Genomic DNA, 26,942 nt, shown 5'->3' with positions numbered 1-26,942 from the left:
ACGCACACAGACACATAAACACACACACAAGACAAACAAAAATTCCTAATTAATTAGAACAATTTCGCTTCGTAAATCTTGCTCTAGTAAAGGGAAGCGCAAGCATCGGTTTCGAAAATGACGATGGTGTGAAACCCAGCTCGCGCTCTTCGTCCACGAGACTCAGAGGGCCATTGACGCGGGTTCCCAGGTAGATGCCGTGTTTCTTGAATTCCACAAGGCGTTTGATACAGTTCCCACAGTCGTGCAATGAACAAAGTAAGAGCATATGGACTATCAGACCAATTGTGTGATTGGATTGAAGAGTTCCTAGATAACAGAACGTAGCATGTAATTCTCCATGGAAAGAAGTCTTCCAAAGTAAGTGTGATTTCAGGTGTGCCGCAGGGGAGTGTCGTAGTACCGTTGCTATACACAGTATATGTAAATGACCTTTTGGATAACATCGGAAGTTCACTGAGGCTTTTTGCAGATGATGCTGTAGTCTATCGAGAGATTGTAACAACGGAAAATTGTACTGAAATGCAGGAGAAAGAAAGATTCTCTATCATTTAGCTACAATATAGCAGGTCAGCAACTGGAAGCAGTTAATTCAATAAATTATCTGGAGTAGGCATTAGGAGTGATTTAAAATAGAATGACCATATAAAATTCATCTTCGGCAAAGCATATGCCAGACTGAGATTCATTGGAAGAATCTTAAGGAAATGCAGTCCGAAAACAAAGGAAGTAGGTTACAGTACACTCGTTCGCACACTGCTTGAGTACTGCTAACCGGTGTGGTTCAAATGTCTCTGAGCAGTATGGGACTTAACTTCTAATTTCATCAGTCCCCCAGAACTTAGAACTACTTAAATCTAACTAACCTAAGGACATCACACACATCCATGCCCGAGGCAGGATTCGAACTTGCGACCGTAGCGGTCGCGCGGTTCCAGACTGTAGGGCCTAGAACCGCTCGGCCACCTCGGCCGGCAACCGGTGTGGGATCCGTACCAGATGGAGATGATAGAAGAGATAGAGAAGATCCAACGGAGAGCAGCGCTCTCCGTTACAGGATCATTTAGTAATCGCGAAAGCGTTACGGAGATGATAGATAAACTCCAGTGGAAGACTCTACAAGAGAGACGCTCAGTAGCGCGGGACGGGCTTTTGTTGAAGTTTCGATAAATACCTTCACGGAGGAGCCAAGCAGCATATTGTTCCCTCCTACGTATATCTCGCGAAGAGACCTTGAGGTTAAAATCAGAGAGATTAGAGCCCACACAGACTCATACCGACAATCTTTCTTTCCACGAACGATACGAGACTGGAATAGAAGGGAGAACCGATAGAGGTACGCAAAGTACCCTCCGCCACACACCGTCAGGTGGCTTACGGAGTATGGATGTAGATGTAGATGAAATATTTATTTTTATTAAATTGCTGAACTTTAAATAAATATAGTGGCATTTTAGACTTGTATTTAAATTCATCACAACAACGGTTCACTCTGATCGACTGATTAAGAACTCCCTGTATTCAATCCAGAACAGCCTTTTACTTCTCTTAGAAATCACATTTTCGCCGTGTGGATATTGTGAAAGTTCGACTGTAAGGAGATAGAAGTCTCACTCAAATTTAAGAACGGGTAGGCTCGTACCCTCATTGTTTTATAAATTTTTGATGTTTTACCTTTCCTAGTTATGCACCATTTGGCTGGTAATCTTAAATAAAGTTTGAGAGCATTGTACTTTTACTTCTACATATCTGTCGTAATTTATGTCAAGGCCTAAGCTGCGGAAGTGTTATGTCTATAGAACAGATGTACGACGGATGACTGACAGATTTTCAATCAGACATTGTGTTTCTGGGTCATACAATTTTATATTATGTTGTAATTTCTATGCGAACCGTTGGAAGTAGTCTTCATTTTAAGGGTTCCGTACCTCAGTCGATAAAAACGGAACACTTCTACGATCTTTTGTTCTCCAACTGTCTGTCCGTCTGTTAAGACCTCTTTTTCTCAGGAGCAGGTAGATATACCATCTGAAATTTGTGTGAGATATTAAGGTTGTGGTCCCTTGGCAATGTAAAGCCTTTAAGCTTACATGTCATTGCACTAAAAGATAGACCATTTATGTCACGTGATTTGGTTGAAATGGCTCTGAGCACTATAGGACTTAACTTCTGAGGTCATCAGTCCCCTAGAACTGAGAACAACTTAAACCTAACTAACCTAAGGACATCACACATCATCCATGCCCGAGGCAGGATTCGACCTGCGACCGTAGCGGTCGAGCGGTTCCAGACTGTAGCGCCTAGAATCGCTCGGCCACCCCGGCCGGCTCGTGATTTGATATTCGCAACTCATTCATCAAGGCATGTAGATGAACTATCCACACAAAAGATTGAACGGAACCCTTACAGCGCGAGTTTTGCTCACACTTGGCCAACTTGTTTATACTGTCGTTAGCATATAAAACACAGTCTTCCTGCAGTGGTAAAACCGTTTCCCGTCAGATAACCGAAGTTGGGTGCTGTCGGGATTGGTTAGCAGCTCAATGGGTAACCGTCCGAGCTGCCGAGCGCTGTCGGCAATTCTTTGTGAGGCCAACTGGGGAGCTATTTGATAGAGAAGTCGCGGCTCTGGTCACGAAAACTGACAACGGCCGAGAGAGCGATGTGCTGACCACATGCCTCTCCCTATCCACATACAGTAACGTCTGGCGGCTGAAGATTACACAGCGGTCAGTCGGTACCGTTGCGCGTTGCGAAGCTTGTTCGGGCTGAGAGAGTATAAGACACTGTTTACTACTGTATCCTCACCTATTTTTACTCTAGTTTTTCACATGTTCTTACATTACGTTAAGCTGTTGTCAATGTGTGTATTACAAAGAATGAGTATACACAGGATCAATGTCATCGACAAGGCAGTAGTTTCTTGCAGGTAGTACTAGGTATCCATTATAGGTAGGAGAACTGGGCGGACGTATTACGCACCTCCGCCCACCCTGTAGTTGTACTCGCCGGAGGTGACGCCGGACACCAGCGGCACGTGCGTGTAGTTGCCAGCGAGCGCCCACGCGCCCAGGTGGCCGGTCTGTGTCGTGAGGAACGCCCCCTCCCCCTCCGGCTCCACCGCCATCCCGAAACCGGTGCCGCAGCTCTGCAACACCAGGCAAGACACACTATTTCTGCTCCGTTGTTCTCTACTTCCATAGCGGCAACCGGAACAACTCTACACTGCGATTGTACACCACACGAAAATGGAAAATGATAACTGTGAAGCAAGATGAAACATACACTACTGGCAATTAAAATTGCTGCACCACGAAGATGACGTGCTACAGACGCGAAATTTAACCGACAGGAAGAAATGATTAGCTTTTTAGAGCATTCACACAAGGTTGGCGCCGGTGGTGACACCTACAATATTTCTCTGCCTCGTTATGACTGGGTGTTGTGTGATGTGCCTTACGTTAGTTAGGTTTAAGTAGTTCTGTTCTAGGGGACTGATGACCATAGATGTTAAGTCCCATAGTGCTCAGAGCCATTTGAACCTACAATGTGGCGACATGAGGAAAGATTCCAACCAATTTCTCATACAAAAACAGCAGTTGACCGGCGTTGCCTGGTGAATCGTTGTTGTGATGCCTCGTGAAAGGAGGAAAAATGCGTACCATCACGTTTCCGGCTTTGATAAAAGTCGGATTGTAGCCTATCACGATTGCGGTTTATCGTATCACCACACTGCTGCTCGCGTTGGTCGATATCCAATGACTGTTAGCAGAATATGGAATCGGTGGGATCAGGAGGGTAATACGGAACGCCGTGCTGGGTCCCGACGGACTCGTATCACTAGCAGTCGAGAAGACAGGCATCTTATCCGCATGGCTGCAAAGGATCGTGCAGCCACGTCTCGATCCCTGAGTCAACAGATGGGGACTTTTGCAAGACAACAACCATCTGCACGAACAGTTTTACGACGTTTGCAGCAGCATCATCTCGGAGACCATGGCTGCGGTTACCCTTGACGCTGCGTCACAGACAGGAGCTCTCGCGATGGTGTACTAAGCGACGAACCTGGGTGCACGAATGACAAAACGTCATTTTTTCGGATGAATCGAGGTTCTGTTTACAGCATTATGATGGTCGCATCCGTGTTTGGCGACATCGTGGTGAACGCACACTGGATGCGTGTATTCTTCACCGTCATACTGGCGTTTCACCCGGCGTGATGGTATGGGGTGCCATTGGTTACACGTCGCGGTCACCTCTTCTTCGCATTGACAGCACTTTGAACAATGGAGGTCACATTTCATATGTGTTACGACCCGTGGCTCTACCCTTTATTCGATCCCTGCGAAACCCTACATTTCAGCAGGATAATGCAAGACCGCATGTTCCAGGTCCTGTACGGGCCTTTGTGGATACAGAAAATGTTCTACTGATGCCCTGGCCAGCACATTCTCCAGATCTCTCATCAATTGAAAACGTCTGGTCAATGGTGGCCGAGCAACTGGCTCGTCACAATACACCAGTCACTACTCTTGATGAACTGGTGGTTGTTCTGGGTACTGATTTCTCAGGATCTATGCACCCAAATTAGGTGAAAATGTAATCTCTTGTCAGTTCTAGTATAACATATTTGTCCAATGAATACCCGTTTATCATCTGCATTTCTTCTTGGTGTAGCAATTTTAATGACCAGTAGTGTCAAAGAAGCCTCATACGCTTGTTAGTAAATATACAGATGACAAACCAAATACATTAGTTGTATTAAAAATAGCTGCATGGAAGTTAGTGGATGATGGGGATGTAATCAATGAAGACGCAATGATATGAAATGATATCGACGAAAACCGATCAGACATCTTAAACCTACTATGTAGCGAATGTGTCTTATCCAGTGTAAACTGGTGCCAAATAGAGATGTATGAAAGCACATTGCCTGCCTGAATAAGTGATGCACCAACCCAACCCCCCAAATGAAACTTAAAGGGTTGACATGGTGTGTGAGGCTACTGCAGTGATTACAAAATCAGTGAAATTTACAAAGAATTTGGCAGTAGGATCCCACTGATCAACAGAATTTGCTTCTCCTCTGGCCTGGATACGTGCACTGATTCATTTAGTAAGGGTGTCATCCGAACGCCGAACAACTCCAGAGATTCCCCCAGCCATCCAAATGGAGACCTACAAGGCCCCTTCAAAGTGTGTCAGTTTCTGATAACCCTGTTCCACACAAGCACACAGCTTGTCCGTGTTCCCACGTGATAAAATTTGACGCTGTTCACGCCATTTACATGTCATACAACGCCTGGTAAAAAGTCTACCCATGAACAACACTAATGCATTGTCGTAGCCCTTCTACCTGCCACAAAGAATTGCAACTCTAATCCTTTACATACCTGACGACGGCATGTACCTCTGAAAAGTTACATTGACAACTGACCGTCCGGCTTCACTTTTCTGTCAGGCAATGTAATAGTAATAGGAGGAAAATGCAGTGACACCTTGGCTTTCCTGAGTCTTACTTTTAAAATCAATTACAATTTCTACATTATAAGAAAAAATCGTTATTTTGATCGTACGCAATTTCAAGGTTTTACCTTCACCTCGAGGAGAAAATATAAAACCCGTAATAATGTATCAACCCACATAAGTGGATACTTTGTGTGAAATTTCAAGAGAAAACAGTTTATAATTACGAGGGTGAGTCAAATGAAAACCTTCAATATATTTTTAAATATTATTTATTGTGCAGACGTGGTACAAACATGTATTACTTTTCAACATAATCTCCCCCATGCTCAATGCAAGTCCTCCAGCGCTTACAAAGCGCATAAATTTCTTTAGAAAAAAATTCTTTGGGAAGTCCGCACAACCACTCATGCACCGCGTGACGTACCTCTTCATCAGAACGGAACTTCTTTCCTCCCATTGCGTCTTTGAGTGGTCCAAACATATGGAAATCACTTGGGGCCAGGTCTGGTGAGTATGGTGGATCAGGAAGACACTCAAAATGCAGGTCTCTGATTGTTGCAACTGTTGTACGGGCAGTGTAGGGCCTTGCATTGTTATGTTGCAAAAGGACACCTGCTGACAGCAATCCACGTCGCTTTGCTTTGACTGCAGGCCGCAGATGATTTTTTAGGAGATTTGTGTAATGCACTGGTGACAGTGGTCCCTCTAGGCATGTAATGCTCCAAAATGATGCCTTTTTCGTCCCAAAAGAGAGTCAGCATAACCCTCCCTGCTGATATTTCTGCCGGCCGGGGTGGCGGTGCGGTTCAAGGCGCTACAGTCTGGAACCGCGCGTCCGCTACGGTCGGAGGTTAGAATCCTGCCTCGGACATGGATGTGTGTGATGTCTTTAGGTTAGTTAGGTTTAAGTAGTTCTAAGTTCTAGGGGACTGATGCCTAAGAAGTTAAGTCCCATAGTGCTCAGAGCCATTTGAACCATTTGATATTTCTGTTCGAACCTTCTTTGGTTTTGGTGATGAGGAATGGCGCCATTCTTTGCTCGCTCTCTTCGTTTCCGGTTGGTGGAAGTGAACGCAGGTTCCGTCCCCAGCAACGATTTTTGCAAGGAAGCCACCACCTTCTCGTTTAAAGCGCCGAAGTAGTTCTTCGCAACCATCAACATGTCGTTGTCTCATTTCAGGAGAGAGCTGCCATGGCACCCATCTTGCAGACACTTTGTGAAACTGGAGCACATCATGCACAATGTGGTGTGCTGACCCATCACTAATCTGTAAACATGCTGCAATGTCATTCAGTGTCACTCGGCGGTTTTCCTTCACTATGGCTTCAACTGTTGCAATGTTTTGTGGAGTCACAACTCGTTGTGCCTGACCTGGACGAGGAGCATCTTCCATGAAGTTACACCATTTTCGAACTTCCTACTCCATTAGTAGACTTGCTGCTGTGACAAACGTGCATCACCGTACTGAACCTTCGTTCGTCGATGAATTTGAATAGGTTTCACACCTTCACTACGCAAAAACCGAATAACAGAACGCTGTTCTTCCCTGGTGCAAGTCACAAGTGGGGCGGCCATCTTTATACTGATACTGCGACGGTATGTGTGCATCTTCACTATGCTGCCACCTACAGGCCATTCTGCACGCTGTTTGTAGCATGCTTACCAACTTACAGGATAACTTCTCGAAATTTTGATTTGTTATTACAAATTTAAGGTTTTCATTTGACTCACCCTCGTATATCACATCACAGCAAACATAAGAGGATCCATTCTTCTGCTGTTTCCAACTTGCTTGCGGTCTGTTACTCTCCCTTACGTGCTCTACCTTTTCTGATGTTTTTGTACGCACCACGGAAGTTCACTCTGTATACCAAATTAGTTGAATAATTATTCTTAATGTCTGATATACAGTGAGGTGACGAAGTTTGGGATAGTGATACGCACATATACAGGTGGCAGTTGTATCGTGAACAAATGGTATAGAAGTCCAGTGCACTGACGGAGCTGTCATTTTTACTCAGATGATTCGTGTGAAAAGGTTTCCGACGTGATTACGGCCGCACGACGGGAATTAACAGACACTAAACGCGGAATGGTAGTTGGAGCTACACGCATGGTACATGCCATTTCGGAAATCATTAGCTAATTCAATATTCTGAGATCCGCAGGGACAAAAGATATCGAGAATACCAAATTTCAGGCATTACCTCTTCCCACGTACAACGCAGCCGCCGACAGCCTTCACTTAACGACCGAGAGCAGCGGTGTTGTGTAGAGATATCAGTGCTAATAGACAAGCAACACTGCGTGAAATAACCACAGAAATCAATGTAGGACGTACGAAGAACAAAATGGTTCAAATGGCTCTAAGCACTTTGGGACTGAACATCTGAGGTCATCAGTCCCCTAGACATAGAACTACTTAAACCTAACTCACCTAAGTACATCACACACATCCATGCCCGAGGTAGGATTCGAACCTGCGCACGAAAAAAATATTCGTTAGGACACAGCGGTGAAAGTTGGCGTTAATGGTCTATGGCAGTGTACGATCGAGGTGAGCACCATTGCTAATATCACACCGTCTGCAGCGCCTGTCCTGGGTTCATGACCATATCGGTTGGACCCTAGCGACTGGAAAACCGTGGTGGTAGGGTTTGAGTGTGCTGCAGATCCGACGAAACCACGGACCCAATTGTCAACAAGGTACTATACAGGCTCTTGCTGGTTCGGTAATGGTGTGGGATTCGTTTGCACGGAATGGACTGAGTTCCCTGGTCCAACTAAACCGATCACTGATTGTATATGGCTATGTTTGGCTATTGGAGACATCTTGCAGCCAAAGAACGGTGGAGTTTTTATGGAAGACAATGCACCATGTCAACGGGTCACAACTGTTCGATGCTGGTTTGCAGATGATGCTTTCACGTATCGTCTAGTAAAGTCATCAGAAGATCAAAACCAATTGCATAACAATTTAGGTAATACATCTGTATGGTGCGAAAATCTGGCAATTGACCCTAAATAATGAAAAATGTGAAGTCAACAACACGAGTGCTAAAATAAATCTGTTGTACTTGGGTTCTCGATAACTCAGTCAAATTTGAAGATCGTAAATTCAATTGTTACTTCAATCGAGCACGTAATTTACGATTAACAAATGTAAATATTACAAATTAGCAGCCCAAGCTATAAAACACAGTAAACCCAAGTAACATTTCTTGCAGCGTCCCTGCATCTTTCTACACTATTTTCTCAGGTGCCAAACGAAAATTTAAAGTAAACTTTTCCTCCTGGGAGGAAAGAGCCAGTGATACACCCCATGTCAACCAGACGAATACCCACAGTACTGTGACCGACCAAGTGAGGGAAAGCGGTGAGTGTGTCAGCCGACCTTACCGTGTTATACAGCGACAGCGCGTCCACCGACTGCAGGAAAGCCAGTAGCTCCGTGGAGTTCTCCGTCTGCAGTCCCAGCTCTGCGCCGATGCACAAGGCGGTCTCGCGGTTGCTGATCTCGCCTTGCCCTCCTCCGATCGCAGAGCCGCTCTGCGAGATGGCCGCCCTGAACAGACCTGCGACAGAAAGCGCGGCGTGTGGCAGTGTGACGGACTTTCCCACAGACCCTCATTGAGACAAGTAAGTAACGCGTAAAGGTACGAAATACGACGCACTTGGTCTCTCTTAATGTGGCCAGCGACCAGTAACAGCATATAAGCGAACATGTCGAGTACGAGCAGCCAGTACAACGTCAGAGTGAGTACCAAGCTTGCATTTAAGTCTTCCAATCGAACGTAAATAAATTCAGTTTGCGTCTAAATTACTAGAAAATGAGACCCTCTGCAATTTTTAATTTGTTTGATCGTGAAGAGAACAGTTATAGTGGGTGAAGTAGAGATTTTTTATTACTTATGATCATATTATTTTCCATTTAGCGTGTGGCAGGGCAGACCGAGGAAACAAGGGCCAGCATGGAGAATTTAGCGTGCTGGAGGCTTATTCTGAACGTCTCATGCGAGGGATATAACTGGAGAAGAAAATACTGCGTATATTCTCTACCAGGAGACCTCAAGGGAAAAACGAGGACTGTTTGTGTCCTGATCTAGTGCCTGCTATACCGGCTAATTACTACATGATTGTCATCGAAATGTAAATACGGCTTGGACTGCAAATGAGTACCCCTGCTAGTAGTAGCATAGAACGGAAAGCTGAAACTTATATACACTCCTGGAAATGGAAAAAAGAACACATTGACACCGGTGTGTCAGACCCACCATACTTGCTCCGGACACTGCGAGAGGGCTGTACAAGCAATGATCACACGCACGGCACAGCGGACACACCAGGAACCGCGGTGTTGGCCGTCGAATGGCGCTAGCTGCGCAGCATTTGTGCACCGCCGCCGTCAGTGTCAGCCAGTTTGCCGTGGCATACGGAGCTCCATCGCAGTCTTTAACACTGGTAGCATGCCGCGACAGCGTGGACGTGAACCGTATGTGCAGTTGACGGACTTTGAGCGAGGGCGTATAGTGGGCATGCGGGAGGCCGGGTGGACGTACCGCCGAATTGCTCAACACGTGGGGCGTGAGGTCTCCACAGTACATCGATGTTGTCGCCAGTGGTCGGCGAAAGGTGCACGTGCCCGTCGACCTGGGACCGGACCGCAGCGACGCACGGATGCACGCCAAGACCGTAGGACCCTACGCAGTGCCGTAGGGGACCGCACCGCCACTTCCCAGCAAATTAGGGACACTGTTGCTCCTGGGGTATCGGCGAGGACCATTCGCAACCGTCTCCATGAAGCTAGGCTACGGTCCCGCACACCGTTAGGCCGTCTTCCGCTCACGCCCCAACATCGTGCAGCCCGCCTCCAGTGGTGTCGCGACAGGCGTGAATGGAGGGACGAATGGAGACGTGTCGTCTTCAGCGATGAGAGTCGCTTCTGCCTTGGTGCCTATGATGGTCGTATGTGTGTTTGGCGCCGTGCAGGTGAGCGCCACAATCAGGACTGCATACGACCGAGGCACCCAGGGCCAACACCCGGCATCATGGTGTGGGGAGCGATCTCCTACACTGGCCGTACACCACTGGTGATCGTCGAGGGGACACTGAATAGTGCACGGTACATCCAAACCGTCATCGAACCCATCGTTCTACCATTCCTAGCCCGGCAAGGGAACTTGCTGTTCCAACAGGACAATGCACGTCCGCATGTATCCCGTGCCACCCAACGTGCTCTAGAAGGTGTAAGTCAACTACCCTGGCCAGCAAGATCTCCGGATCTGTCCCCCATTGAGCATGTTTGGGACTGGATGAAGCGTCGTCTCACGCGGTCTGCACGCCCAGCACGAACGCTGGTCCAACTGAGGCGCCAGGTGGAAATGGCGTGGCAAGCCGTTCCACAGGACTACATCCAGCATCTCTACGATCGTCTCCATGGGAGAACAGCAGCCTGCATTGCTGCGAAAGGTGGATATACACTGTACTAGTGCCGACATTGTGCATGCTCTGTTGCCTGCGTCTATGTGCCTGTGGTTCTGTCAGTGTGATCATGTGATGTATCTGACCCCAGGAATGTGTCAATAAAGTTTCCCCTTCCTGGGACAATGAATTCACGGTGTTCTTATTTCAATTTCCAGGAGTGTAGATGTGGTGTCATCCATATAAGTACATAGTTCTGGCAATACCGGCCATGACCTTCTTCTTCTGTGCGGATGCACACATATTACCCGAAATCTTACGGGACTTGGTAAGAATGTCTTCCACGAGTAATGAGTGTGTTGGGGTGGGACACAATGATTGTAGTGTGTGGACATACAAGATGAGAATGTGGGTTTCGCGGGAGACGTGCGCGAGATTGTCCCTGCAGTCGCACTATCTTCTGTGCCCTCGGTGGCTCATATTGGTAGAGCGTCTGCCTTGTAAGCAAGAGATCACGAATTCGAGTCCCGGTCTGGGCACAGATTTTCACCTGTCCCCGTTGATATATATCAACGCTCGTGAGCAGCTGAAAGAATTAATATAATTCTAATTTTGGAAAGCTGTAAGGTGGAAGCAGTATGTAGAGGATCTTTACAAGGGAGATGAAACTGAAGAAAATATTATGGAAAGGGAAGTGGGCGTACATAAACATGAGAAGGGAGATATGATACTGCGAGAAGAATTTAACAGAGAACATAAAGACGTAAGTTAAGACGAGGCCACCGGAACAGACGACGCTTCAAAACCGCGTCCGGTTACCCTAATTTAGGCTTTCCGTGATTTCTCTAAATCGCTTCAAACAAATGCCGTTAAAGGGCATGGTAGAATTCCTTCCCCATCCTTCCCTTACCCGTGGGACTGCGAACATCGCTGTTCGGTCCGCTCCCTCTAAATGAATGAACTAACCAAACAACCGAGTAGACGACACTCCGTCAGGCCTACTGATGGCCTTCGGAGAGCCAGACATGACAGAACTATTCCATCTGGTGTGCAAGGCGTATGAGACAAGCGAAATATCCCAGGACTTCAAAAAGAATGTAATAATTCGAAGTCCAAAGAAAGCAGCTGCTTGACGGGTGTGAATATCACAGACTACCAGTTTAATAACGCATGGTTGCAAAATACTAACACTAATACTTTGTAGAAGGGAAAACTAGTATAAGCCAACCTCGTAGAAGATCAGTCCGGATCCAGGAGAAATGTAGAACATCCGAGGCAGATTTGAACCTACGACTTCTCCTAGAAGGTACACTGATGAAGGACAAACCTATGTGTTTGGTGGTGGTGGTTAGTGTTTAACGTCCCGTCGACAACGAGGTCATTAGAGACGGAGCGCAAGCTCGGGTTAGGGAAGGATTGGGAAGGAAATCGGCCGTGCCCTTTCAAAGGAATCATCCCGGCATTTGCCTGAAACGATTTAGGGAAATCACGGAAAACCTAAATCAGGATGGCCGGAGACGGGATTGAACCGTCGTCCTCCCGAATGCGATTCCAGTGTGCTAACCACTGCGCCACCTCGCTCGGTCCTATGTGTTTGGCATTTGTAGACTTGAAGAGAGCTTTTGAAAATGTTGACTGGAATACCCCCTTTGAAATTCTGAAGGTAGCAGTGGTAAAATATAGGAAACAAAAGGCAGTTATAAGGGTCGAGAGGCATGAAAGGAAACCCTGGTTGAGAGGGGAGTGAGACAGAGTTCTAACCTATCCCGGGCGTTATTTAATCTGCACAATGAAAAAGCAGTAAAGGAAAGGAAAAATTTTGAAGAGGGAATTAAATTTCAGGAAGAAGAAATAAAAACTTTGAGGTTTGCCGATGACGTAATTCTGTCAGACAAAGCAAAGGACTTTGGAGAGCAGCTGAACGGAATTGACAGCGTCTTGAATGGAGGAAATAAGATGAACATCAACAAAAGCAAAACAAGGATAATTGAATGTATTCGAATTAAATTATTTGCTACTAAGAGAATTGAATTAAAAATGAGACACTAGGAATAGTAGATGTGTTTTCCTATTTGAGCATCAAAATAACTGATGATGGCCAAAACAGAGAGGAGAAAAAATTCAGACAGGCAACGCCAAGAAAAGCGTTTCTGAAAAAGAGAAATCTGTTAACAGCGAATATAGATTCAAGTGTTACAAAATCTTTTCTGAAGCTATTTGTCTGGAGATCAGCCACGTATGCAAGTAAAACACGGACGATAAACAGTTCAGACAAGAAGAGAACAGAAGTTTTGAAAATTTGCTTCTACAGAAGAGTGTTGAAGAATAGACGGGTAGATCGCTTAATTAGTGAGGAGATAGTGTACAGAACTGGGGAGAAAATAAATTTGTGGCAGAGCTTGGCGAAAAGAAGTGATCGATTGATGGGACACATTTTGAGGCATCAAGACATCAATTTAATATTGGAAGATAGTGTAGCATGTGGAAATTGTTGAGGGACACCAAAATACGAAACCAGTAAGCAGATTCTGAAGAATGTAGGTTGGAGCAGTTATTCGGAGATGAAGAGACTTGCACGGAGTAGAGTAGAATGGAGAACTGCATTATACCAGTCTTCGGACTGAAGACCACGACAACAACGCAGCAGTACTAGTACATTTTGGACGCAGTGTTAACTGCTCTAACATACAAAGAAGAATATGAGTAAGGCAGAGGGCGCAGAAGACTATGTAAGCTCCCACACCAACCGACAGAGGAGAGAACGAACCTGTGGGTCAGCGCAATGAGTGGGGCGTTTTACAGACACAGATGGAGAGAGTGCAGCAACCAGCTGCATCCGGCCACAAAGTCGGACTTCGCTACTAAAGAATGAGAAACTACTTTCGAACTCATTTACAATAACGATTGTGCTTTTTATATCTACATTTACATTATGACAAGGGTGGTTCTATTTTTCCTCTGGTACCCAGTTTGGCACCATTCAGTTTCGATAAATCTCTGGGCAGTCGCTGCAAAACAGCGATGATCGCTGGCGAAAACCTTCTGCTCTTATGACAAGTTTTTCGCTGAATTAAGGCGAAGCGTCAGCAACTGCAGCAAATATACGAGTCGATTTCAGAAAACATCGTTCAGGTGATAATGATGGAAGCTGAAAAAAAGAATTAAAATTTGTGCCACAGCCAAAGCGTAGTCAAGCAGATCTATGATACCCCTCAGCGTAAAGGCAGTGAACAGACACGTCTTCCATGTCATATTGTGCTCTGGCATTGACTACTGTACTCCAGACGGTAAAGACGTAGCGGAATTTCAGCTACTCAGACGGAAACATCACGAAGTTGTTTAAAAATCAACTTAAAGATCTCTCTGTGTGTCCACACATACGTATCTGCTGCTTTCACACGTCAATGTTGTCCTTAGACTCCTGTTCAAGCAACATAAACTGCAACTGTTTTTCAAGTTAACAGTCTTCTTAGAAAATATGATTTGCAATGTTTATATGTTTCCCTTGTATATGTTTAGTGTTCGAGTGTTCTTTTCCTTATAAAATTTTCTGTAGTACCAGTTGCTGCTCTTTTGCCATTCTTCAAAGTTATTATACCAATAATCTGTTTTAATGTGGGGCAGTTAGCGGGTCTGAAGTTCTTAGAGTTGCTAGGAATATATATCCTGGGTTTAATATGAGGCAATCGCTGTTGGAAATTAAGTGACCGAAGCAGGAAAGTGGATCCTTGAGGCAACTAAATAGACCAGAGTAACAAGCAGAAACTAGAAAAGGAACATAGAAGATGAGGAACATTTAAAGCAAGAAGAATATGAAATCCGAATGTATTATTGGCAACAGAGGTGAGTTATAGGTCAAATATAACTTAACATTAAATTAAATTCCCTGAGAATGAATTTTTCTGACGGTTACTTTACGCACAAAAAATCTGTTTGAGCTAAACGCCTGAGTTTTTTTGGGTTATTTTAGGGTACTAATTGGAGGGAAGCAGACTATACATAGCAATGAACTATCAACAGGAAGAAAAGACATACTGATTAATTATAAAAATGTTACTTTAATTTTCATTATTAGAGGTAAATATTTATAGGACAGAAACTTGTGGCTGAAATGACATAACTGTTGTATTTTTCTACATAGACATGTCGATGTGTACTTCAGGTTTCAAATATCAAAGTAAAATAGTCAGTACACAGATTCCAAGCATAGATCGGCATAATTTACTGATATTCATAAAAATTGTAATAAAGTGAACATGTGACCTAATGTGATCAATTGTACATCAAAATGCTCAGCAAGAATCACTCCAATTGTCCTACAATTTTCATCCTACTAAGAATTCACCTTTTTTGGTTAGAGCTGTGTAAACTTTACGAAAATTATTAATATTATTTCAGGCGTTCACAAGCATTTAAGCTTAAGGGCGCCAGGTAGTATGAAAGAAAACTTCTTTCAATCAATTACAATTTCTACATTCTAAGAACTCAGTAGGACCTAGAACTGTTCCAGAAAAGAGTACCTTCTGCAGCACAAATAAACTATAGGTTGTAAGTTCATTAAATTATTCTACTCCTCATCTTTGTGAAAACTTTCGTCAGCAATAGAATTCTTGTCTTTTAGTTAACAAAGAAGCGGGACATAAAATTTCTTTATTTCAGTTCTGACAGGTTTGTAGCAAAAAGAACTTATAATGAAGGATACAAAAGTTAACACTTTGTAAAGTTGTAACATAACGTCTGTTAGTTTTCAAGTCCCGTTCTTTGATCTACGTGTGAACAAAAATAGTAATTGTGTGTTATTTATTGCACAGGTAAAGAATAAAATCACATACTAAAAACAGTGTACTGGAATGGCGCTGTACGGAAGTTCCGTCAGCAGGCCAGAGATCTTGCTCTGTCAAAGCCCTGATGTTGAAGTTATATGAGCCACTAAGTGATAACAAATACTTCGGTACAGTCTTCCCCGTCGCGTAGTAAACAATATGGAATATTTGAAAGGATGTGGAATAGTTTGGAGAATTACTAGCAAACGAAGCTTAACATGTCGTTATTAACGAGGGATCATCGTGAGAAGCAAAACTAGATGTCTGGCCTACCTCAAAGTAGCTAATATGATGTGTACTTGTGCGGCTGGTCCCGGCGGAGGTTCGAGTCCCCTCGGACATGGGTGTGTGTGTTTGTCCTTAGGATAATTTAGGTTAAGTAGTGTGTAAGCTTATGGACCGATGACCTTAGCAGTTCCATAAGATTTCACACACATTTGAACATTTGATTTTGATGTGTACTGTGAACAATATTGGTAAATGACCAGTCACATAACGTCTATAGCTCTTTGAGGCCTTTCGCAGACGATACAATTAGGTACTGGTAAGTGACACTAACAGAAAATTTTACGAAACACTGAAAAAATTGCAGATTATCTGCATTCTGGCGCAAAGATTGACAGTTCATCCTAAAAATAAATAAATGTAATTAACACTCCTAAATAGACTAAAAAATGCGATAGCGCTTGTCTACGCTTTGAACGATCAGTAAATAGAATCAATCAGAGCTGTCACGTACTTGGCAGCGATTAAAGACGGAACTAAAAATAAACCTATGGGTGGGAAAGACAGGTGCCAGATACAGATTTATCGACAGAATCGTAAGGAAGTCTAATTCAAAAAAATGGTTCAAATGGCTCTGATCACTATTGGACTTAACTTCTTAGACCATCAGTCACCTAGATCTTAGAACTACTTAAACCTAACTAACCTAAGGACATCACACACATCCATACCCGAGGCAGGATTCGAACCTGCGACCGTAGCGGTCGCGCGGTTCCAGACTGTAGCGCCTAGAACCACATGGCCACTCCGGCCGGCGAAGCCTAATTCAGGCACAGAAGAGGTCTTTTAATAACTGTAGTTAGACGGTCTGGGATTCATAAAAAGTTGGGTTAACGGAAGAGGTTGAAACGAAGGAGAGCTATGGGTGTCGTCACAAATTCGTTTGGTCAGCTTCACAGTGTCGAAGAAGTGGTCAGAACACTGCAGTGGGAAAGAGAATGGCGTAATGTACGTCGAACTACTTTTCTCACTGGTTCCTAATCCTTTTGTTCCAAAACGAATCAAGCAACACATTCCTTCTTCAAACATTCATCTCGCGTAATCACAATCGCCATAGCTGATCTATCATAGTTCAGGTGTATTGTTATTAAACTTTCTTGTGCAATCGAAGGCAACACTATTTTTGACAACGAACATTATAGTAACCGTTTCGCCGAAGCTGTTTCTATTCTCGGTTTTCTCCCGGATATTATACGAATGCGTCTATACAGGGCTGCTATAAATGATTCAATCGTTTTCAGAATGCTACATTTTCAATACCATTACGCGTAAGAATATCTGTGATGAATGAGTAGAATCTTAAACTCACCAAGTTTTCATTGTGTTCACCAGATGGCGCTACGAGTGTATTGCCTTCACAAAATGGCGACAAAGTAACAAACCAATATTTTTGTGCTTGAATGTGCGAGATGTTTATCACTTACAACGGTGCAGCATGCATTCGGAAAGAACTGTGTAAAAGAACCTTCATGTAGGCGGAGCACTGTGCGTTAGTATCGACAATTTAGTGACACTGGTTGTCTGTGCTAACGCGGAAGTACCGGTCAACCAAGTGCGACAGGAGCAACCGTGGAAGGAATGAGGGAAAATTTCGTACACAGTCCAAAAACAATCACAGTCCGTGCAATCCACGAACATGGAATATCACTGCGTGGATTAATATGCTACGGTGGTTACGTTTCAAACCGTACCGTCTACATCTCGCGCAACGATTAAAAGCAGAAGAGTATAGACGGCGTCTTCAATTTTGCATAACAGTGTTGAAAATCCTCATGAAATTGTGGCGCTGATCGTTTTTCGCGGAAGGTTCATGTTTCCTGTGCAGTGTCACAGACGGAGCTTTTGGACCTTTTTTATGTGTGAGAAGTCCGCGGCTCGTGGTCTTGCGGTAGCGTTCTCGCTTCCAACGTGCAAGGTCCCGGGTTCGATTCCCGGCGGGGGTCAGGAATTTTCTCTACCTCGCGATGACTGGGTGTTGTATGTATTTCATTCACTCGCAAGTCGCCGTAGTGGCGTTAAAGAACTTGTGGAGCGGCGGCCGAACCGCCCCGCAAGGGGTCTCCCGGCCACCAATGCCATACGCTCATTATTATTATCTTTGAGAAGACTGTGAGGGTACCTCTTACCTTTATGTGTCGCTGTTGTGGTTGTTTCCACAAGTGACTACCGATATCGAAGTTTTTATTTTCCACCAAGACGTAACAGCCCTTCATTGGAGCATCGATGTCGTCGCTACCTAAAAGACGAACTTCGCATCCCTGGATTGGGCGTAGTGCTCAAGATGATATGGTTCTGTTCCTTTGGCCCAACAGGTTCCATGACGTTTCCCTTTGGGGGTATACAAGGACCGTGTTTACATATTTTCCTTGCGAAGAACACTGGAACAGCTTAGGGAACCCATCAAAGCTTTTGTGATGACCGTTGACAGCATTTTACTATATAAGGTATTGTATCTTGGACGTGTGTCGTGTGACTAGAAAGGCACTCATAGAACATTAGTAGAGTGCAAAATGCGAACTCGGATAGTTTACGGTTTCATTCCTGCATAAATCATATTTGTACATCTAATAATTAGGAAAATATAGAGCTTTGGAAACGAAAGAATCATTTATAATGATCCTGTATATTAGCAGCTGTCACTTCGTCGTTTCTATAGTTGCGTGGAAACATAGCACATGCCAGCCATGCCTCTTAACCCTCATCCGACACAGTAGATGGTCTACATTATTGACTTCACGTACGTATACTCCTAATAGCAGATCAGTCCACAGAAGCTACTGATAACATATGACCGTCTCAAGGCCAGAACAGATAACAAAATAAGATAATATAACAAGTATCTCCTATGACAAGGTCTGTCTTGCATCTTGACACTCTCAAAAGAGAAGCGTAGGCCAGTGTCGTAGCCAGTAATACGGCGAATAAACGACCGATCAGTTAACCGAAAACTGAGAAGTTTCCTCAAGTCGAATGTTGTGAACGATTGAAACACTTGTAGGTGTACAGTGTACTGTACAAAGGTTTTCCAAGTTTCAGTGCCCTGTGATAAGGAACGTGTCTGAGCTGAAGTTCGAAAGAGGTACTGTTTTACTGTTTAGGTTTCTCAGAATCAAACTTGTATTTGTTACGGCCAATGCACTAAATGCGGTCAGTTCTTGAACTGGCCGGCCGGCCGCAGATGTGGCCAAGGTTCGAATACTCGAAAGTAACAGTGTATCCGCTACTTTTGCCAGCTATTTCCCACACTGGCAGGAAATCTCTGGCAAAAGCTCGATTTGATAATGCACCAGCGTGCAATAGGCGGAACTTCTTTCGCTCTCAGTGATAAATGTGCCGTGCACGTGATAGCTGCTGCTTATCGGAGAAGGTCCAGCCACTGAGACTGTGACTTGTTCCTGTTTCACAAATAGGCTTCATTGTGACGACAACAGTAATTCCCGATATTTATTATACTTGTGCTTCCTCTGCAGTTTCATCCTATTAGATAAATCGGTTTCATTGTGAGCAATATGGTGATTCCTGGCATTTATATTATACACTGAGGAGTCAGAAGTCATGGGGTAGCGATATTGCATTGACGGAGCTGTTATTTGCACTCAGTTGATTCATGGGAAACGCTTTCCAGCATGATTATGGCTTCAGTATGGGAATTAATAGACTTTCATCGCGGAAAGGTAGTTGTAGATTCCATTTCGGAAATCGTTAAAGAATTCAGTGTTCCGAGAGCCACAATGTCAAGATGTGCCAAAAATACTGCTCACCACGGACATTCTGCAGGGGGAAGTTGGCATACGTGTAACTGCGGAACCAACATTTGATATGAAAAGCACGTTCTCGGACACTTTGAATACTCTGCTGCAATAAACAGCAAATAATAGCGGCATCCTCACTAGATATACATACTCCGATTTATAGAGGACGATAAACAAGTCAATGTAAAGCAATGCAAATAGAGTGTCGACTATCCTCGACTAAGGAAATATGACGTCATTGAAGCTGACGGAAAAGAAGAACTTATTGTGCAAGTAATAGTAAACATCAGCGTAATTTTTTGCTACGTGTATATAGGAAAATCTTTCAACATACTGTATGATACTCATTTGAAAATTGGACTTGGTGATCGCACAGGCATAGAAAAAGAACTACAAATTCTATACAAAAATGTCACCAAAGGAGTCATTACATTGCACCTCCACTTATGGAAGCCTTGTTAGACTAATCTCTCTCATCCCAAGAAAGGTTTAGTTCCCACACCTCTGTTATTTACAGAATTTAATTCAAGATACTAGGTCATCTGAGAGACCTGACGGTGAGTACAAAATTGTAATCAATTACGCTGATCAGTTAACGAAGTTTATACTATTGCGCCAGCTGAAAAGCAAAAGAGCCGAAGTTGCTTAGCAGCTACTTGATATTTTCATCATGACAGGTGCTCCAGGTGTTCCTCACTCAGATAACGGGAGAGAACTGTGGTACACGGAAACCTACACATAGCCAAAGATAACTATGATTATCAGAATGTGATAATGACATGGATACCGACAAAGGAGTCAACACATTAGGCTGAAAGTCCCTGATTTACTCAATTCATTAACAACCGTTCTTTTCATCAAGGCAGTCAGCAGTCGCCATATGAGGCTACGTTTGGCTGTAAAGCAAAGGATGGTCTGAGTACCTCAGATCTGGCCAGAGAGGTTATCGATAACATAGTGACAAATGAAGACCTTGAGAACGTTGAACAGGAATTGGAGGACGCTATAAATACAGAAACTTCCCAAGACTATGAAACTGCCGCCGTGGCGGTGGAACCATCGGAATCAACAGACTAGTTGTCAAAATATTGTATGTGGTGGGTCAAATAGAGAATAGCGCAGCCCATTGTTGTGTATCCTACGGCAGACATGTCCATATAATTTGTGGAATAAGTAACGAAGCGGACGCATGGTGCCGGCCGGGATGGCAGCGCGGTACTAGGCGCTATAGTCTGGAACCGCGCGAGCGCTACGGTCGCAGGTTCGAATCCTGCCTCGGGCATGGATGTGTGTGATGTCCTTAGGTTAGTTAGGATTAAGTAGTTCTAAGTTCTAGGGGACTGATGACCTCAGAAGTTAAGTCCCATAGTGCTCAGAGCCATTTGAACCATTTGGACGCATGGTATGGATAGCAAATTGCTTGCAGACTACATCAAAATAAACAAGAAGCCAGGAAAAAGAGATTAGGAGCTCACATCAGTTTGAAAATACAAGGAACGAATAATACTTAAAAATTCAGATGCAAAATTTCCACGAGCAAAAGTTGGAGACCACTTTGACGTCCCTGTATCAGATGTTCACAGAGGTCGTGGTGATCCCAGAAGCATTTTTGCTGTTGTCATGAATGACGAGGATGCTTTCTGCAAGTTAAAAAGAGAGACTGTGTCCTAACACAACGTATATATATCTGATGCGAGGCTTCCAATATCTTGACACTGTACCATCTATATCATTCTTTTGCTGTTGTCCCGTTATTAGTGTGGTCGTTATACAGGAACTTTTGCCTCTACGAAGCAGTACACATTGCACGCAAGCAAAGGATTTCTTAACCAAGTCGTTTGTGGGAATAAAAAATTTAGTGATAAACAAATACATTATAAATATTTTATTCATAGCAACGAAATGGAAGTGTCACATCAGAGTTCGCAAGTTCTACGTAACGTTTTACTTTGAGCTACACCATTGAATACAAATAATGGTAGAGTTCGGCGCACCTAAGGGATGTGTGATTTGACATTATTGTTTAGATGTATTTTCCTTGCTGCCTTGTGTCTTTTAAGAATCTTCTTAATGATAATTTTATAATTATTATGATTCTCACATGCTGAAAATCTGCAAAAATTCTCAAGATAATTAATGAGTAAACTTTTTTAGATATATATTGCTCTAATTTGTGTTAATTTGTATCTTGGCCAATATCTAAGTCAGTTGTTCACGAGAGCAAAGGGGTATTCAGTTTAGAGGCAGTAGGAAGAGAGTCAATGTAATCTGATACGTGTTGGTCGCTCAAATGTATTGCTGTTGGCACCATTACCACTGCCTTCGCAGGTATCTGGAACTGTTGCGTAGTCGTGTATGTAAACAGTGAATAAAGGTGTTCCAGAAGTTTCGGCATATTTACGTTACCACCATTGAAGCTCATAAGCAATAAAATCAGACAGTCTAAATAAAATTTTCCTGGCTGTCCAGATACTTTTTCCATCACATGTGAATCTTGCAAAATTACCTTAATATGTGCAAGAGGATGTGCATTCAAACTGCGTAAGGACGGTACCACAGCTATATTATTAGGTAGGCTGTGTATCGAAACTTTGGAGAGAAGGGAAACATCTGTATCAGTCAAGATCTCAGATGACAGGCCAATACCGAAGGAGAAGGGAAAGCTGAAAGGTGTTAGGAATATACTGAAGGGCTATAGAAAGTAAATGCTACTGAAAGCAGTATTATAGAAAGGGGAGAGTGAGTAGATGAAGATGAGCTGGGAGATATGATACTGCGAGAAGAATTTAACGGATCCCTGAAAGACCTAAGTCGAAACAAGGTCCTAGAGTAGACGACATTCTCACAGAATTATTCAGACTTTTGGGGAGCCATTCATGACATAACTGTTCCACCTTGTACGCATGGTATATGAGATCGGGGATATACCGCGAAATACCCTCAGACTTTAGGACGGATGTAATAATTCCAATTACAAAGACGGGGGGTGCTGACAGTTGTGACTATTACCGAACTATCAGTTTAGTAAGTCACATAAAAATGGAAAAACTACTAGAAGCCAATCTCGAGGAAGACTACATTGGGTTCCCCTATGACTTATCTTACAACACAGGTAGAATAAAAGCAAACGCACATACACAACATTTGTAAATTTAGAGAAAGTTTTTGATAATGTTGACTGGAATACAGTCTTTTGACACTTTGATGGGGGATAACATACAGAGAGTGAAAAGTTATCTGTAGCTTGCACAGAAACAACAAGTAGACTAGTTTTAAGAACATAAAAAGGTTCAAATGGCTCTGAGCACTATGGGACTCAACTGCTGAGGTCATTAGTCCCCTAGAACTTAGAACTAGTTAAACCTAACTAACCTAAGGACATCACAAACATCCATGCCCGAGGCAGGATTCGAACCTGCGACCGTAGCGGTCTTGCGGTTCCAGACTGCAGCGCCTTTAACCGCACGGCCACTTCGGCTGGCGAACATAAAAAGGAATCAGCAATTGAGAAGGCAGTGAGACAGGGTTGCAGCATCTTCGGGGTGTTATTTTATCTGTACATTCGGCAAGCAAGTCAAGGAAACCAAGGTGAAATATGGAATGGAGTTAAGATTCAGGGAGAGGAACTAAAAACTTTGAAGTCTGTAACTCTACTAGAAATGTCAAATGACTCAGAAGAGCAGTTGAACGGAATTGATGATGACTTGCAAAGAAGTCGTGAAACGCACATCAACAAAAGTAAAACAATGCAATGGGATGCAGTCGGATTGAATCAGGCTTTTAGATTAAGAAATGAGACATTGAAAGTACTAGAATTTTACACTAGGGCAGCAAAGAAACTGACCATGGCCGAGAAAGGATATAAACGCAGTCGGGCTATAGCAAGGAAAGCATTTCTCAAAAAGAGGCCGGTTTCGTTCGCAGAACATCTTCAGGTTCGATGTATGCTAAAGTTGTAAATTAAACGAAACCGGTTGTAAGGCAAAAACATGTGCAATAATAGAGATGAAGTAGTTTTCATTAATCAGTAACATTAGTGTCAGTTGTGATCTCAACATAATCAAGATGAAGTTTAAGATTTAGGAAGTCCCTTCTGAGGGTATTCGGACTGTATCCTTGTATGAAAACGAAATTTAAAGGATATGCACTTCAGACAAGAAGAGAAGTTATGTTTGAAATGTGTTACTACAGACGAATGAGGAAGATAAGGTGGGTAGATAACATAACAAACGAGGAGGTACGTAACAGAACTGGGGAAAAAAGAAATGTATGGCACTACTTGTTCAAAAGAACAGAGCAGTTGATACGACCATCTTGCCACCCGTAGGAATCGTCTATTTGGTAATGGGGAAAGGTTGGGATGGTGAATGTGGAGAGGAAAAATTGTAGAAAGGGAGTAGAAGGGATCAAATGGCCGCAATTAAAGTGAAGCTACTCACAGAGGTCCAGTGTTGGCTGTAATTATTGTATAGCTATGCTAACGGGTTAATGTGTAACTGATTTATGCTGGAAAAAGATTAGTACCAATTTTGGCCACCAAGTGCAAATATGGCTCTGTACATTGTTTATGTGAAGCTATGACATGTACACTGTCATTTGACAAGCCATAACGTGAGTGAATAGTACGACTGCCGAGAAGAGAGGTCGTGCGCTGTTGGTCAACTTTTCCACGTGAACAGACAACAGTTAGATTGCTGCATTGAGGGACTATCGCCGAATGAAAGATCTGGGGAGATGTCTGATGTCATTAAATGGCTTAAAGAAGGTTATAATGAAACTGGGAAACACGGATGAGCTTGGTGTGGTATTTGGACAAAGTGAGCGTCCTATCCTGGTGGAAGTTATTGACGATGCTGCTGTTGTTGTAACTGATCACGCAGCGTTTGACGCAAGTAGTGCTGCTGCTTGTGTAGTGTCACAAGAATTGTCTATCGCATGGTCAACAGTACACAAGATTTTGCGGCCTATTTCACACTGGTACTTGTTCAAAATTCAGACGATGCACCAACTGAAACTCCACGATCCGCAGCAACGTTCTGAATTTGTTCTCTGGTTTCTGGCACGGACCGAAGTTGATGGAATGTGAGCGGGCAATATTTTATGGAGAGAAGGCACGTTTTACACTACAGGGTGTGGTGAATACTGCTGAATTTGGGGCCTTGTTAAACTGCGTGTAACCGGCCGCTGTGGCCGAACAGTTCTAGGCGCTTCAATCCGGTGCCGCGCTGCTGCTACGGTCGCAGGTTCAAAACCTGCCTCGGGCATGGATGTGTGTGATGTCCTTAGGTTAGTTATGTTTAAGTAGTTCTAATTTTAGGGGCTGATGATCCCAGATGGTAAGTCCCATAGTGCTTGGAGCCATTTGTTTTGAAACCGCGTGTCGTGCACGAAGAGCCGTTGCACTCACCGTATCAGACTGTGTGGTATGGATTGACAAACACCTTTATTCTCGCTCCATTCTTTTTTGAAGAGAGTACATCCAGAGGGCTTGTCATGTGTAGCGTGACATCTGCTCATTATCGAGACCTTCTAGTACAGCATGTTATTCCTATTTTAGAAGAGCTCAGGTGTGTGTAAACTACTATTTTCATGGGAGATAGGCGACACTCCGTGTCGCTCGCCCAGTAAAAGATCTGATTAATGCAACCTTTCACGAACTTGTTATCTCAGCAGGCTTTCCAGATGCCTGGCTTGCAAGATCATCTGATGTGAGTCCATGTGACTTATGAACTCGCGGGTATCTAAAAGAACGCGTTCGGTCTCTAACCGACCTGAAGAGCAGTAAACGGGAACACGTTGCTCTTATTCCACTTGAACTGCTTCCGGGAACAGTGGTTTTACGGATTCAGCATCTCGTCCAAGTCCCCAGTGTTCGAACAAAATGCGTAAGCGGCAGTTAAAATAAGACCAACTGTTGTGTCTAGACAAGACAGCCTAGACACAATGAGAGGAAGCCGAAAGGCACGCGTTTAGCTAAAGCAGGATGGCGTGAGGTCTGAAACAGGATACGTAATGAATGCTATAAAGAAAAGTACGTAGCTTCTGGAATACTTAACTTTAATCCATCCTTTTGGTACATCTGGAGATTGTGGCGATACAAGTGAGACTCTTTAGATACATGCAATGTTACTAATGGCGCCTTGCTAGGTCGTAGCCATTGACTTAGCTGAAGGCTATTCTATCTGCTCGGCAAAGGAGCGAGGCTTCGTCAGTGTAGTGGCTAGCAAAGTCGTCCGTACAACTGGGGCGAGTGCTAGTCCGTATCTCGAGACCTGCCTTGTGGTGGCGCTCGGTCTGCGATCACACAGTGGCGACACGCGGGTCCGACATGTACTAATGGACCGCGGCCGATTTAAAACTACCACCTAGCAAGTGTGGTGTCTGGCGGTGACACCACACCAACATTATGCACTTCGCTTTTGTTTGACCTTTTCTGCCCGCGTCTCGTTCCTGAGACGTTTCTGTATCTTTTGCTAGCAGCCACACTGCCACATTTACACCCTGTGGCCAAAATTGGAACTAAATTTTTCCAAAGCAAATTGGTTCTTCGTTAATGTATTAGCATATCGACCATATTTTGCTCCCATACCATAATTACAGACAACAGTGAACCTCCGAGGGTATCCGCACTGTAACTGTCCAGTAGATTGCAGTAGTTATTCAGGGATAAAGAGAGCACCGTGGAGAGCAGTGTTTGGGCTGCGGACCACAACCAAAACGTACGTGGAGCTGCGAGGATGCAGGTGCTCACCTCTGGACAGCGCGGAGTAGACGTGCAGCTCGACGCTGGTGCCGCCCGCGCTCTGCCCGAAGATGGTCACCTTGTCCGGGTCTCCGCCCATCGCCCGGATGTTGGCCTGCACCCAGCGCATCGCCGCCGCCTGGTCCTTGAACGCGTTGTTCCCTGCCGCCACGGGATCGTCCAGACCCAGCATGCCTGAGGAATACAGCGATTCTCTTTAGTACGACCAGCAAGTGCAGCTTATCCCACCAACCAGCAACGTTCCGCCGTCGTCTCCTTTCGCGTCGACGAGAAACGGGCGAGGGTAGCCTCACCTCAGTCCCTCCCCAGCATCGTACCACTTCCGTTTTGTTGCGTGCAGTCAGCCGAGGTTTTCCTATGAACTTGTCGTTTGCGTAGCTCATAAAATTCTACTTGGCAAGCAAAAATTACATAGAAAACGTTGCAAT

The 26,942-nt window shown here is 44.1% G+C and overlaps 1 protein-coding gene across 1 annotated transcript in view; it reads right to left on the bottom strand.

The window, feature by feature from the left end:
• The window catches only part of LOC124624685 (esterase FE4-like), a 96,843-nt gene that overhangs the window by 22,952 nt on the left and 46,949 nt on the right, over window positions 1-26,942 (bottom strand). The window contains exons 5-7 of the mRNA XM_047149121.1: window positions 26,503-26,688; window positions 8,870-9,045; window positions 2,983-3,148 (exon numbers count right to left, since the gene is read on the bottom strand). Coding sequence (XP_047005077.1) covers window positions 2,983-3,148; window positions 8,870-9,045; window positions 26,503-26,688 — 528 coding nt within the window. The remainder of the gene's footprint in view (window positions 1-2,982; window positions 3,149-8,869; window positions 9,046-26,502; window positions 26,689-26,942) is intronic.

The sequence above is a fragment of the Schistocerca americana genome, chromosome 1 (genome assembly GCF_021461395.2).
Source record: "Schistocerca americana isolate TAMUIC-IGC-003095 chromosome 1, iqSchAmer2.1, whole genome shotgun sequence".
Lineage (NCBI taxonomy): Eukaryota > Metazoa > Arthropoda > Insecta > Orthoptera > Acrididae > Schistocerca > Schistocerca americana.
This window is presented reverse-complemented; position numbering and strand designations above follow the sequence as displayed.